Here is a 15998-nt window from a genome sequence, read left to right on the forward strand (position 1 = left end):
ATTTTTATCACTTTAAAGGTAAAATGGGTATTCATTATCTCTTATCTCTTATTTCTTAAAAAGGAATCTTATAACTTTTGTTTTTCAATAATATCCCTAAAACACAAACAAAAATGATTAGATATGAGATTAGAATGGATATTTGATCATTTTCAGAATTCAGAACAATATTCTTTGCATTTAGAATTTAGAGGAAATAAAAGTTCACCAATACCAGTATATCTCTTAATATAATTATTGTATTTGACGTGTCATGTTATGTCTCGAATAATGGTTTTATTGCTTTGTCTTTTAGTGAATAAGTCATTAAGAAAGTTGTGCAAACCACTTAAGGGCAAGGTAAAATCTTTATTTAGCCACTTATGCCATTTATAAGTAGGCATCAAATTGAAGGCTACTTGTAATTTTTTCTTGCTCAAAAATGAAAACCCTTTCTAGCTTTCCTACTACAGGGCTCTAAACAGTATCAGATTGTCTAAGTTTGAATTCTAATTCGATCTCATTAAAGATGATCTGAATTTGATCTATTTATAATTGGATCAAATATGCATAGTTAAGAGTTATATTGTATTTATTAATAAAGTTTGCTTGAATGTTATGTTTTTACTAAATTGGTAGTATCACTCAATTAATTTTTAATTCATTTTGATCATAAAAAACAGAATTTAAAAATCATTTTCTTTTAATTCTACGAACAATAATAATATTTTGTTCAATTTTAATTAATTTATTTACTATATTCAATATCCAATTCCAATCTGAATTTGCTTTGAATCTGATATATTTGATAGGATTGTGAATGGGTTGGGTTGGACCCAATGGATCCGAACCGATTGAATCTGATATATCGTCCCAATTCTTATTACTTAAAATCAGTTCCACCCAATCCCAAATCGATTCAGACCCGACCTGAACTATATATATAATATTTTTATTTGATTTATTATAATCGGGTTTGTTGAGTCAGATCCGATTGTCTTGAGAATAGATTGGTTCGATTCTAGATCCTTTTAATAATTATTGTTGGATCGCTTCCTATTCTATCTAAACCTGACCCATCCGATTCAACCCGTTGACAGTCCTAAATTGTCTTATCAAAATGATCCGATTCGAATACAAAGGAATCAAATCTGGATCTTACATCCGACTGGATTACGACCGTCCGCCTGCAGCCCTAGCCTGTAGCCCAGTTCTCCCCCCCTCTCTCTGTGTGTCTCTCTTAACTCTGGTATGATAGCAGCACTCAAAGCGTAAGTTAGCAACAATGGCTTCGGTATAAACCCAAACGGGCCAAACCGAAGCCCAATGCGTACATTATCTAAGTATCAATTTATGTCGCACATATTGCCTGTTTTCTAGAAAGCACCATAGTGTAAACTGATGTACGGGCTTGAATTTATATGGCTTCCATTACATACAATAACAAAGCCAAGTTCAAAACCCCCCGAGAGATATAAAACCCAAAGAAACAAAAAGTACCTCTCTCTCTCTCTCTCTCTCTCTCGATCTGAATGTCTCCGCCATGGCTGCAAATTAGCAGGTTTTGAGCTTTTTTTCCCCTATATACAAGGATTTTCCCTCCGTTTTTTCTTTGAAAATGGAGGAAGAAATACTGAAACGGAACACGGACTGCGTGTATTTCTTGGCTTCTCCCCTCACTTGCAAGAAGGTTTGTAGGAGATTAAATGCATAGATTGGGTTATAGCTTCTCCGATGCTCTTATTTCGGTTTCTGTGCTGAAATTTATGCATTTTTTTCTCGGTTTTGATATGTATGTTCCTAACGGTTCTAGTACAATGGTTAGGTTTCTCATCTTTTTCATTGTATTTTTAGAACACTTCATTTCAAGGATCTTGGTTTGCAAGGTTGTATCTTCAAATGATTTTAAGAGTTATCGTTTCTCGGCCGAGATTGGATGGAACAAGAAGAAATTTGACGTTATCTGTCCTTCAATAGTGTGCAAATTGTGTTCTCGCCTCTTGCTTGGTTTCTCTTTTGATCTGTTCGACATCTTGTTTTTTAGGTTTTTCTTTCAAAACCCTATAACTAAAATCTCATAAAATTATGTTTTTTTTTTTTGGTTTTCATTAAATTGGGAATCGGTTTTTCTTCCTCCCTCCTATTGTTACTTTCAGACAATGCACTTTTCCTTGTACATTGAAATCTCTGTGTTTCTTATGTTCTGATATAGCTTTCCCTGAATAAACCGAAACTGATTCTGGAGGTGATTCTGTTACATTTTGTTTCCTGAATGGTTGGCGCTGTATTGAACATATTGGGCTGCTTTCAACAACTCTGCTAGTTGAGGTTTACCTGGTTTGTTTATTTGGTTGCCTGAATATGGTTGTTGTTTTTCTTTCAGGGGGTTGAATGCGAGTACCGCCATAGTGAGAGTGCAAGGCTTAACCCGAGGGATTGCTGGTATTGGTTGAGTGGGAATTGCCTCAACCCAACCTGTGCTTTCCGACATCCAGTGAGTTCTTCATTTTATTCAATCTATAGTTTCTGCTTTATTTCCTTTCAGGGTCCCTACTTTGCTTGCTTGAAGCTGGACTTTTTCTATGACTTGTGTAGAAGTTCCATTACACCTTGCTTGGTTTAATTATTTAGTTGACGCGCTTTTGTATTTTCTGTGACTTGAGTGGGAGTCCCATTGCATGAATACCTTGTGCTGGCAAATTGACATGTGGCTTGATGGTTATGCAATTAGCTGAGGCCTATGGGCAGGGACTACTAGTTGCTGCGTGGGTGTTTTTTGAGAAAATCAGGGACTATGGATCAGTCCCATCTAAGAGAGGACCTATATCAGAAATCAGAGTAATCAGATGTCTATGGATCATCTGATTAATGCATCAGTTTCAGATCTTTCAAAGAATTTAATAGAACTTTTGACCACCATCCAAATGTTTGCTTCAAAAGAAAATAATTTAGGTAAGATTTTGAGTTAATAATTTGTCCAGTCAATCTTGTAGGTGCAACCCAGTGAATAGTGATCCTGATGGCCCTATGTAGGACAGATGGAGAGTTATGAGGTCCCAGACTTGTTATTGGATCCTTTATCCCGAGATATAGCCTTTATTGATGGTTACTACTTGTGGGAGTCATATTTACTAGTGTAGTTAAGGTGGTCAGGTATCAGCTAGGCATTTTTGCATGGCAAGGTAGGCGAATATATAGTTTGAGGTGTTTTTGGGCTGCAAAGAGGAAATCAAGGAGTTTGGACTCACAGACAAGATCTTAGGGAGATTGGCTGCATTGCTAGAGAGGTTGAATCCACATTTTTTTGGGTCAAAAGATCTGCAAATGGCTTGGCAGATTTATTTTGGAAAGCATACGAGGATGAGTAGAAAAGTCATGTTGTCAACTGGAGTCAAATCTGCTCGTCACCTGAACAGGGTGGGCTAGGAGCTAAAAGAATTAAAGATTTCAATAAAGCCCTCCTTGGTAAGTGGATTTAGAGGTAGCTACTGAAAGGGAAAGCTTATGGAAGGGTTGAATAGAGACACTTCAGTTGCAGAGTGCTATGCATTTATGGGGGGAAATGTGGTCTGGACCCCCAAGTTCAAAAGGAATTTCCAAGATTCGGGGTTGCTGCAGCTGCTGAGGGATCAGGTGATTAGAGTAACCAGACTTATCAATGGAGAAGGAGATGGAACAGTGATGGGCAATTCTTAGTTAAATCTTTTGCAAACAATCTGAGAGGGACAAGACGAGACAACTGTCTTTCCTGAGTAAATTGATCTGGAATTCTAATTCTCGCTCAAGCTTGCTTTGGGCTGCTGTTCTTGGGAAATGCCTCTCCAAGGAGAACCTACTGAGAGGGGTTTGCAGATCCAGAATCTGGACTGTTGCTCATGTGGGCAGGAGGTTGAGGTTGCATTTTCACTGCTTGGTGGCCACAGTGTTATGGAGGCATTTCTTCAGGGATGCTGACTTAAGTTGGGTAATGCTGGGGTCCTTAAAGGATCTTCTGTTGAACTGGGTCTTTCTGGTGCTGAGTAAGAGAGAGAAGTGCATCAGGAAGTCTGTTCCTGCAGATGTGATTGGAATGATCTGGTCTGAAAGAAGGCTGTTTAGTGACCAGAGTAGAGATTTAGTGTTTTTCTATCATTGGGGGGGGGGGGGGCGCTGAGGGATGTTTCTCCTGTGGCTGGTGCTTTGTACTGTATTGGTCTGTATTTGTTTAGCAATAAAAATTACTTTACCTTTCTCCTTCTTGGATGGCTGGGTCAAAGTAACACACGCATGCTCAACATTTGAAATTTGGAGAGATCCTTAATTAATCCCAATTTGCAATTCATGTGTGGGGTTTCATAAGTCTCTCTTTTTTACTATTCTTTGAAAATGTACTAACTCATGGTTATCCGCCTTACAAGGTGAAGCAAAAGAGTGGAGCTTCAGAATCTAAAGGGGTGAGAAATAAAAAACTATTAAAACAATAGCAGTTAATATGCTATTTATTTTGAATGCTAAATTCTTTCTTTCCGATCAATTTGTGAGGAGAATAAATTATTATATTAGAGTAAAAAAGATGGTATTTAAAATATTATTTACTTGAATGGAAAAAACAAATTTCCTAGCTGGTTACCTAAGCAATGCTTCGAGTCTTTGACAATACTAATTTAATGAACTTAATCAACCTGATTTGGTTCAAATTGCTCTTACAAGCTGAAGGGGCTAGAAGAGCTAGGGGCAGACCGAAAAGGACTTCATATTTAAGTTATTAGAGTAAAAAAGGATGGTATTTAAAATATTATTTACTTAAAAGGGAAAAAAATTCCTAGCCGGTCACCTAGGCAATGATTTGAGTCTTTGACTATACTAATTTTGTGAATTTAATGAACCTGATTTGGTTTGAGTTTCTTTTACAAGTTGAAGGGGCTAGAAGAGCAGGGACAGAATGAAAAAGGCTTGGGTAGAACCGTGGAAGTAATAACATATGATTTAAGTGTCTTTAATTAAATGATGTATGTGATACTGAACAAAACGGAATGGAGTAAAAGGATTCGTGTGGTTGACCCCATATAGTTGGGACAAGGCTTAAAATGATGATGATTTGGTTCAAGGTAGAAAGGTTTAGCTTGATGTTGATCGAAGGGTTGATGGTTAAGATTTAGAAATGGTAGGTGTGAGGATTTTGGAAGGAACACTGACTTACATAGTTATACGTTTATAATATAAAATACTATTATAAGCTGGTCAATGTTTTGTGAACTAAATTTTGTTTTGAGAAATACCTATTTATGCTGCCAAATATGAGCCAAAGTTGTTTAGTGGGTCCTATTCAAGCATAAGGATATTGCAAAGATTATCTAAATATTTTCTTTACTGATTGAAGCATCTAATTTAATGGTGTTATTTTATAAGGTATCTTCACAAATATACAGATTGATTAGATGAAATATAACAAGACAAAGTGCTTGCTAAACACATGTTTGATACTCCAGATTGGGTTAGCAACAGTTTACCCATAAGCCCAAATTTTTGTAGTTATCCCTTGTTTTCTTGAAACCAATTACATAACCATTTTTATTGTTTTAGTTAGTGCTGAAATGCTAAACCAAAGAGACTTGAAAGCAGGTGTTCAGCTTAAAAGAAAACCATTCAGTTGTGGGTTGGCTGAAAAAGGGGGAAGGAGTAATTTGGCAGCTAAGGAATGAGTTCAGGCGCTTCAAACAGATATCTAAAGACATGCCTATCCAAATTAAGTGGATTAGGAGATCTGCAAACAGTTTGGCCGATGGTTTAGCTAAACAAGGAATTCAGAGGCAATCCATAGTTTTTGGGCATGTCGCTTCTGCCTACAACATCTTGTTGTATAACTTCTTATTTTAATGAGTTAACTTTGCCCGCACATGCCTAGTGTACTGGTGCAAGATATGTACCTGATATGCCACTGGATACTATGTGGACAATTCTGGAGTATACTTTATAGTATTAACACTTCTGTCATATATGCATTTTAACAAATCATACTATGAAAAATATGTATATGTTATTAGTTTACTCAAATTTGGCAATATATACATATTGACAAATGATTTATGGCTTCAAAAAACTAGATACAGAGGCATGATAGAAGCATATAAAATGGGATATATTTATGTCCAGGATATGCCAAAATGGAGTCATATCCCTGCTTTCTATATCCGTGTTCATATCTTGGCATCATACAAACTGTTTGGTGAGTTTTCTTATTGTAGAGATTATATATGAATTAACAAAAAAGGAAATTTATACTTACCCAAGAGAAGTTATGCCTCCATCCTCTGATATTATGCTTCGGCGTCTCTGTTATCTCCAACGAGATGAACTGGTGTCTCATTTGTCTAATTTCTACATGCCTTGCTCTCTTTGTGTTTGTGTGTGCTTGTTTTATTTTATTTTATCTTTTATCGTTTGCCTTGTTGTCTTTGTTATCTATGCTTGTTCCGGTGGTTGTGTTAAATTCTGGAGAACTTATGGTCCATACTTGCCTCCTGAAAAAAAAAAAAGAAGAAAGAGGGAAAGAAAATACCCATTTCTTTCCTCTTCTTTTCAGGTTTCCACAGTTAAAGGGTGATTTGGTTTCTGATTTTGTGATCCCTTCCCTTAATTACTTCTATATCCTTGAAGCTTTTACATTTTTTTTTAACATATTGGGGTCATAGACTTTTATGAAATGACCTCTCTTTCTAATGTCTTGAAGTCTTTTCATTTTCCCCTCTACTTTAGATTCTAAAGTTTATTTTTGGGTCACTTTATAATCATAAGGAGCCATGGATGTGCAGATTCAAATACGGGAAGCAAAAAGAATGTCTGGGGAGATGAGGGACAACTTTTATTTGGGCATAGAGATTAGCCAATGCCTTGGCTGATTAGTCATCAAGACAAGAGTGAGCAGAAGCCAACTTTTTTGTGGGGTGGTTAATCAATGGGAAATTTGTAATTTAATTAGCAATACCAATTCTAGAGGGGATCACCAGTTTGTGCTTGGCACTTTCTTATTTTACCATAATCCTATTTCTAACACAGTTAATACAAGCTCAATGTTACCAATAAAAAAATGGGTACATTATCTTTCTTGAAGGCTATCATCTGATTGGTAGGCCATAATACCTGAATACCTGTACAAGGGTGCCATATTGTGGATACTTCAAATTTAATGTAAATTCCATATCTCAAACCATGTCCATATCCATGCTGTATCTTGTTAACATATGTCTTGACAGAATTTCTTCACAACTTTTTTTTTGGGGTATTGTTGTGTAAAAAAGAATGGTGAGATGATTTATCATCTTTTCATTCCAAAGATACAAACATTGATCTTAACCCGGTCGGCTATTCTGAACAAGATGCAAACATTGATGATTGGACAATCTTGTTTCTAGAGTGTGTATGGTGAATCGTTGATCTTTGTGTGAGAATGATTGAAAGTCGGTTCAACATCTCCTAATTCATTGCCCTTTCTCACACTTCACATGGATTCACTTCATCAAGCTGTTTGGGAAATCCTCGGATCCCTTTGGGATGTTAGCAGAAAGGGATATTTCTCTTCCCGGGAATTGAACGGATGACCCGAAGAGTAGAGAGGCATTTGGTCTAACAAGTTTGCCTCAAGAAAGACTTTTTTGGCTTCTCATTTCAGAGCTTTTGTGATCAGTGGAACCAAATTTTATGGGAAATGATTCTGTTGGTCACACTATTTGACTGTATATACCACACATACTGAGATAGTCTTATACTGTATACTTTTGCTGCCCTCTCATCTTGGAGGGGTTTGACTTTGTATTTAGTGGGACTTGTCAAAAAAAAAAACTTTGTATTTAGTGGGAATTTCCCCTATTTTTTTCAGTAATACAATATTTACCTTAAAAACAATCTTGTGGTAACACAACTGGGTTCTTTTCCACAGTCCTTGGACCTTCCCAGCAGTGTTGCGTGGACTTATTCTAAATGGATTAAGTATCCATGTTGGATAGGCATTGGGGTCCTTGCTTGCTATTGTTAATGAAATTATATTAACAATCTCTCTCTCTCTCTCTCTCTCCAAAAAAAATATATATATTAACGATCTCTTTTTCAGTAGAAATACTCAATGGCATGCCATTTTCCTAGCTATCAATCAAGAAGGAATTTAGGAAATTCCCATCTTCCTCTCATTTTTCAATAAATATTTTTGTATGTGAATGATATATAGTATGCTACCTTTGTGGGCTCTTTTTGAATCCTTATCTGTAGTTTCTCTTTGTACAAGGGTTGCTGCCTGGTGGTATGTACACAGATGCACTTTTTGATATACTAGCACAATTACATTTATTGTCTTAAGAAAAAAGAGGAAAAAGAGAAATCCCAATTAGGATTAATCAATTGGGCATCTGAAATAATCAGGGATGAGTTGTTGACTCTACACCCAGAGCTTTGGGGCTTCTTTGAGGGTGTGACTTCTCAATTTTGATAACTTCTCCATTGGCTACTTGGCATTGTGTTTTGGAGAGATGATGAGGGCATATTATGAATGACCAGCCAGGCCTCATAGTATCATCAATTCCAATAGAGTCACAGTGTTCACCGTGATCCTTGAAAGCATCGAGATTTCTAAGGAACTTGCTTTGTGATATATTAATCAAAGATGATTCTAGGAGTGTCAGAATGTTGTGGAAACAGCATCTCATGGTTGGTGTTTGACATTACATTCCATTCTTCGCAAATAGTCCAAATCAGTGCAGCTCTTGTACAGCTCCATAGGTTTCTGCCTCTTTCACTTCATGCTTATCTTTCATAGTTCCAAATTGGTTTTCTTGAACAAATATAGGATGTGCCTCTCTTTGAAGGATCATCTTGCCATTAAAGTGGATCAAAATGTAAAATAAAAGGAAATGTCGCATTACTTCTGGGCTTCATAGTCCAATCTATGCCTCAGAACCTTGTATGATGTTTTTCTCTGTTTTGGAAGAGGTGATATTTGGATATTTAAGGCTCACTGATTGCATCATTGCATGCATTGTGCCTCGAAGTTGCTTCTTGAGGTGATTCGTGCGTATTTTTTTGGGTCATGTTTCAAATGCCTTTCCATCAATTCAAATATTTCTCTTTTTCTAATTTGCGTCATTATGATTTTAGTTTATCCATCACTTTCTTTCACTTACCAACCCTTTCAGCATGTGTAACTCAGAACTACTTATGACTAACGGTTTTCTCGAGTCCAAAGTCTCCTTGTCTATCTGGATGCATTGATTCCATTTGTTTTAAATACTTCTAAATTGTCTGCATGAGTAGGGGCTATATTCTTTTGTTTTGACATTTTAGCTAATTGTTATCTTAAATTTTTATTGATCCAAATATTGCTACTTTCACAGCCTTTGGATGTGCATACTGAAGCTCCATCAGAGAGTTTGCCATATCAATCATCTGCACAATTGAGCAAGAACAATGTGCCCTGTTATTTTTACTTCAATGGATTTTGCAATAAAGGTCAAAGGTGTTCTTTCCTACATGGTCCAAATGGTATGTTACCTGCTTGGAAATCCTCAAAGACAGCTTCTGTAGTGAGTGATGCCCATCCCTTGGAAAATAAGACAGTAACAGGAAGTGACATATTGCAAGCACCAATTGAAGCACCTCCTGTCCCATCAGGAATCACCTCAAAGTCGATGGCAAATGTACAGTTTCTGCCTAAAGAAGATCAACAATCAGCCCCTAAAGAATTTCAGCCCAAACAGGTTCTCCAACTGTCAGGCCCCAAGCAGTTTACGCCTAAACAGGTTAACCAACAATCGGTCTCTAAGCAGTTTCAGCCTAAAGAGGATCTCCAACAATCAGCTCCTAATGTTAGTTTGGATCCAAGCTCCTCCCCAGAGACATCGATGCCTGAGTGTGATGAGGCAGCAGCTAAATCAGATTCCCCACCTCCAGCAGAAGATCTGGTTGAAAGCAGATCCCTTCTAGGGCAGGACCAGAGTTCAGAAGAGCATGTAGATGATCGCATTGAACCAGAAGAGTGGTGGGAATCATCCCCAGGATTTGATGTACTCGTGGATGATGGATCGGAAAATATGGGCTATGAGGATGAACCAGAGTATTTAATGGCCCATGATAGTGAAGCGAGGGGGCTCCATAATCACTTACTCCAGTATGATTATGAAGATCCATCTGGGTATGATCCTAGTGAATATCAAGAAACTGGAATCCTGTATGAACAGGGGATATATGACTCCTATGATCGTGTAGAGGATGATTATACCTCCTATCATGCTCGAAGAGTTTCTGATCTCTCTAAGGAGAGAATGTTGGACCCTATGTTTTTCCGCAAAAGGAAGATCTTGCCTAGGGAAGTGGGTATGGATGGGCAGCATAGTTTGGATCTACGGGAACACCTGACAAAACACAGGAGAATGGACAGACGCCAAGTGTCTTATAACCCAAGAAGGCGTAACTCATCTCGTCTGAATGATCGCAGACGGGAACGGCCTGAAAGGCATGGTATGAATAGCTTGATGCAAGGGAGATTAGCATCAGAAGTGGGCAAGGATATGGTTGGTTTGCGCAATGAGAATGAGATTGGGCCTAGGGACAGCCACCGACGAGGCTGGTTTGGGCAATCACAGTCTAGGTCTACTAACAGGTCCAGGCAGCATGAGAAGGAAAGAAGGCATCCTAGATCAAACTTCCTTCCTTCAGAGATCTCGAGGGAATCAAAGAGATGTACTCAGGATTCTGCTACATTCACAGGACCAAAGACACTTGCACAGATCAAAGAAGAGAAGAGAAAAACAAGGGAAACTGAGGATGCCTTTGGAAGCTCAGGGCAACCAAGCAAGATGACATCAGTAGACTTCCAGGGCCCTAAATCTCTGAGTGAAATTCTGAAGGACAAAAGGAGGGCTCATCTGACGAGTGATGACTATTCTAGCAGCAGTTTGAGGGATTATAACATTGAACATGAAGGGAGCCATAATCAGTTAAATGAAGAAGAGAATGACTTTGTAGATGATGACGAGGACGATGAAGATGAAGATGGGTTTGAGAAGAAGATTGCTAGTATATGCTCTTAAAACAACAGATAGTCCATTTTTTTTTTTTTGACCATGGTGCTTCTATTAATTGATGAATATAATGATAGAATTCAGAAGAAAGTCATAACAGCACATTTTGTTATGATTCTTGAGTTCTCTTGCAGGGCCCTTTATCGTCTTGCTTTTAGAGTTTTTAACGTACTGTTACTGCTTTGCAATTACCAATCGACATCGCTTCTGTGATTGAACATGCCCAGAGTTACTGTACAAAGTTGCTAATTTCCGTTTGTCATGCTTTTTCTTCTCCTATTTCCAATTTCCAATGGTAATTTGGGCATTTGTACTGATTAGTGATTACCCCCACCCAATGGGGCATTGGGGTGGATTTCCAGATTAACAAAACAATGACCAGGCTACTAAAATTTTAAATTTCTTTCAGAAGCCTGTGACCCGATCTGACCCCAATACTGTTCAGCAGACTGGAATGATGAGGTTCAATGCCTAAATCTTACCATTGGTTCCACAGCCTGCTAAACAGTCATCGCGTTATTTTGGGTCACTAGATAGGAGACTCCAATCTTTTTTTTTTTTCTTTTTTTTAATGCAAATTTTGTCAGGTCCAATTAGTATGGTTGTGTTCAATACTCATGTCACAACCTTTTAGTATGGACTCTGGAGTGTGTTCATTTATTCTGGAGTGGTTTTCCACTTTGAGTTAATGTTACAAACAAATACGTAATGGTCACGCTCACACCTATGTCCTATGAACTATCCTACCAGTAGGTAGATGATAGGAGATATATTGATCTATCATTTCTCTTCATTTTATTTAATTTTGCACAAGCGGTTCATTTTAGGCCCTGTTTGTTTTTTGGTAGTTACTTATTCGGGTAAATGTAGTTACCTAGTTAGTTTTTTTTGGGAAATACTTATTAGGTAAGTGCATTTATCCATGTTCTTTTATTTCTCATGTAAATAAGGCAATAACCATTTTAGTCATAAAAATCCATTATCAAAAAAGGGCATTTTTGTCCCATTCAAGTATTGGCAATTTTCCCCCTAGGTGGAAAAGTTATTTACCCACCTAGGAGATGCGGGTAAGTGATACCCAGGAAAATTAACTTTCTCTGGTCCCTACATAAATCTTAAAAAAAAACATGGGATTCTCGGTCAATGGGAACCAAAATCCCATTGACCAACTTTCCCCCCTTTCAAAATCCGAAAAAAGAACGCCCCTTTAGGCTTAAACCTCTTTTCTCAATTCTCATGTTTGTCGGAAACCATTAACAGAACAAGAATCGATTACAGGATTCCTAGGAAGACAAGCTGGCAACCCATAGTTGTAACAACCAAGTGGACATGTGGCCAATTCATTGGGCCTACCTGACCACTTGATCCAAGTCGACTAAAGCCGTGTGTATATATATATATATATATATATACATATATATATATGCGTGTCACATTGAATTTAATTTACAACAACGTTTGTATTTCTCTCATTAATGTCGCCTTATCGCATTCCCATTCCTTTGTGCTAGGTTCATCGTACTTTCCTTTTATGCGATAAATCTATTTTTACATGGTATCAGAGCCAGTTCTGAACCTTTGTGTTTCGTTTTTCCATCTGATTTTCTTGCAATGGATTCAAGCCAAGATTCACCCTATTTTCTGCATAGCTCAGACAACCCAAGAACTTTGTTAGTATCTTGTCCTCTCAATGGGGACAATTACCCAACTTGGTAGCGTGCAATGAGAAATTCTTTGAGAGCCAAGAACAAGTATTGTTTCGTTGATGGCTCACTACCAAAACCTAACGCAGGATCGCCACAAGAATCGCTTTGGATCAAATACAATTCAGTGGTGATTTCTTGGATTTTCAATTCATTGGCATGTGAACTCCATGACAGTGTTGTCTATGCATACATAGCTAGTGATATATGGAAGGATCTTGAGGAGAGGTTCTCGTAGAAGAATGCACCAAGAACCTACCAACTCAAAAAGAACCTTACAACATTGCAACAAGGAAATCTTTCGGTAGCAGCCTACTTCACCAAATTGAAGGCTCTATGGGATGAGTTTCAAACAGTGTTTCCTGTACCTGAATGCACTTGTGGGGCAGCCAAACACTTTATAGCCATGCGAGAAGATGAGAAATTGCATTAGTTTCTCATGGGGCTTAATGATGTATTCAACAATGTTAGATCCAACATTCTTGGATCAAATCCTTTGCCCAACATCAACAGAGCATATGCTCTGGCTATCCAGGAAGAGAAACACCTTGACGTCATCAATACATTAGTCAATACAGATCTTGATGCCAGTGCAACACTCTTTGCGAACTCCTCCAAGAATTGGTCGGGGTACAATACCCAGATTAAGTCCAAAGTGAAATGTGAGCACTGCAAGAAACCTGGGCATACATGAGACCATTGTTTTGAACTTGTCAGGTACCCACCAAACTGGAACAAAGGTAAAACACAAACCTATAACAAAGGGACGAAATTTGCATTTGAATCAGTCAGTATGCAAAATCTCGAAGCCTCTCCTATTTAGGGATTGAGCTTGGAACAATACAACCGGCTCATGACGCTCATAGCAATGGATAACGTCATAGCCAATACCTCTGGTAAGGTTCTTGATAACTCTCCTCATTAATCTCCTTGGATCTTGGATAGCGGAGCTTCAAATCATATGGTTTCTGATATGGAATTCCTTACTGTTTATAAATTGTTGGCCCAACCCAAGCCGGTTCGCTTGCCCAATGGAGTGATTTTGCAGGCTACACATCAAGGGCCAGTTATGCTGACCCCCGTTATCACTCTTCATGAAGTTCTCCATATACCTAGTTTCCACTGTAATCTGATCTCCATTAACAAGTTAACTGATCAATTACGTTGCATTGGTTCTTTTCTTACCAATTGCTTGTGTGATTCAAGACCCAGTGTCAAAGAAAGTCATTGGCATGGGTGAGGCACTAAATGGAATCTATTACTTCACTGTTGAAGATATTCCATGTTACTCTGCTTTGGCTGCTCACAGTAAAGTCACAACTAACATATGGCACAAGCGATTAGGTCATGCATCTCGGCATTCCCTTTCTTTAGTACCTGGCATCCCTGCTCTCCTTGCAAGACTACCTTGTGATGCTTGTCATCGTGCAAAGCAAGCGTGCATGCCATTCCTTACAAGTAGTTCTCGAGCATTGAGACTATTCCATCTAGTCCATGGTGACATCTAGGGTGGTTACTCTACCCCTTCTCATAGTGGCACGAGATACTTTCTTATCATAGTGGATGATTTCTCTCATATTACTTGGTTGTAATGATGCATAGTAAGACTCAAGTTCTTTCCTATTTTTCTCAGTTCTGCAATATGGTCAAAACACATTTTCAATGCTCTATACGGGTCATACAGATGGATAATGGATTCAATTTTTTTTTTCACATTTCATGAAGGATTTTTTGTCACAACAAGGAATTGTTCATCAACATTCTTGCGTTGATACACTGCAACAAAATGGTGTGGTCGAACGCAAGCATAGACACTTACTCGAGATAGCCCGAGCTCTTCGCTTCCAAGCAGGGCTATCTCTTTCCTTTTGGGGAGAATGTGTGACCACAACAGCATATCTGATTAATTATCTCCCAACTCAAGTTCTGGGCGGAAAGACTCCCTTTGAGTTGTTGTTCAATCGGCCGCTGTCATATGATCATATTCACGTATTTGGCTGTTTGGTTTATGCTAGAAACCACAGTTGTACATGCAACAAGTTTACTGGTCGAGCAGTCAAAGGGGTATTTGTCAGATACCCATTTGGGCAAAAGGCTTACAAAATCCTTGACCTGAATTCTCGACAGATCTTTACATCATGGGATGTCATCTTCTATGAAGATCATTTCCCATTTATGCTGAATGGGTCAACACATGCCACAAAGCAAAGTTCGGTTATACCGTTACCCACTCCGGAAGACATTGACTGTATTCCAGAAAGTGAGCAAACCATTCAGCCCATCCCCACTCAAAATGAATCAGTCCAATCTGACCTGGTTTGTCCTAATCAAGACAACTCCGATGTAATTAATTTGACTCAACCTCGCCATCAACGGAGAGCTCTAACATACTTACAAGACTATGATTGTTAGCTCTCAGAACACTCAACTAGTTTTCTTCACCATGTAGACACTCCAACTGAGCCACACACATACAAACAAGCAGTTCTAGATCCATGGTGGCAGCAAGCTATGAAATTTAAAACAAAATTACACATGGACCTTTGTTGAGCTGTTGTCAGGAAAATGAGCCATCGGTACTCGATGGGTGTACAAAATCAAGTATCGAGCTGATGGAACAGTTGAGCGATATAAGGTGAGACTTGTGGCTAAGGGGTACACTCAGGTTGAGGGCTTGGACTTTCATGACACATATGCATCAAAGCCAAACTGATTATTGTTAGGTGCCTTTTATCAGTAGCTATTAGTCGGGGATGGACCCTTCACCAACTTGATGTTAACAATGCCTTCCTAAATGGAGATCTCCATGAGGAAGCCTACATGGAAATTCCACTGGGATTTTTCCATCATGATGACAAACAAGTATGTAAACTAAACAAGTCACTTTATGGTCTGTGGCAAGCCTTGCGACAATGGTTTGAGAATTTTTCAGACGCCCTCAAGCAGTACGGACTTACTTAGTCATTAAATGACTATTCACTTTTCTTCTCATCCCATTTGGGTTCATACATTGTTATTCTTATTTATGTTGATGATCTAATCATTACTGGCAACAATCTCAATCAAATTAATGATCTAAAGCAAGCAGTATCTGAACAAGTGCTTCCGTCTCAAAGATTTGGGACTACTCACTTATTTCTTGGGGATTGAAGTTCATCGCTCTTCCTCTGGGATTTTACATCAATGGAAGTACCTATATGACATACTACATGATGCTAACATGATTGATTGTCGCCCAACATCATTTCCGATGGAACAATAACTAGAGTTC

At 38.3% G+C, this 15998-nt stretch overlaps 1 protein-coding gene across 1 annotated transcript; it reads left to right on the top strand.

Annotated features, from left to right (window-relative positions):
- Positions 1–1341: 1341 nt before the first annotated feature.
- On the top strand, positions 1342–11219 carry LOC148842882 (zinc finger CCCH domain-containing protein 32-like). The gene is made up of 3 exons (XM_088960108.1): positions 1342–1669; positions 2363–2473; positions 9339–11219. The coding sequence occupies exons 1-3, from the start codon at positions 1598–1600 to the stop codon at positions 11031–11033; spliced, it is 1878 nt and encodes a 625-aa protein (XP_088816234.1). The 5' UTR covers positions 1342–1597; the 3' UTR covers positions 11034–11219.
- Positions 11220–15998: the final 4779 nt, after the last annotated feature.

This window comes from Nelumbo lutea, chromosome 8 (assembly GCF_056320005.1).
Source record: "Nelumbo lutea isolate HS-2025 chromosome 8, American lotus-T2T, whole genome shotgun sequence".
Classification (NCBI taxonomy): domain Eukaryota; kingdom Viridiplantae; phylum Streptophyta; class Magnoliopsida; order Proteales; family Nelumbonaceae; genus Nelumbo; species Nelumbo lutea.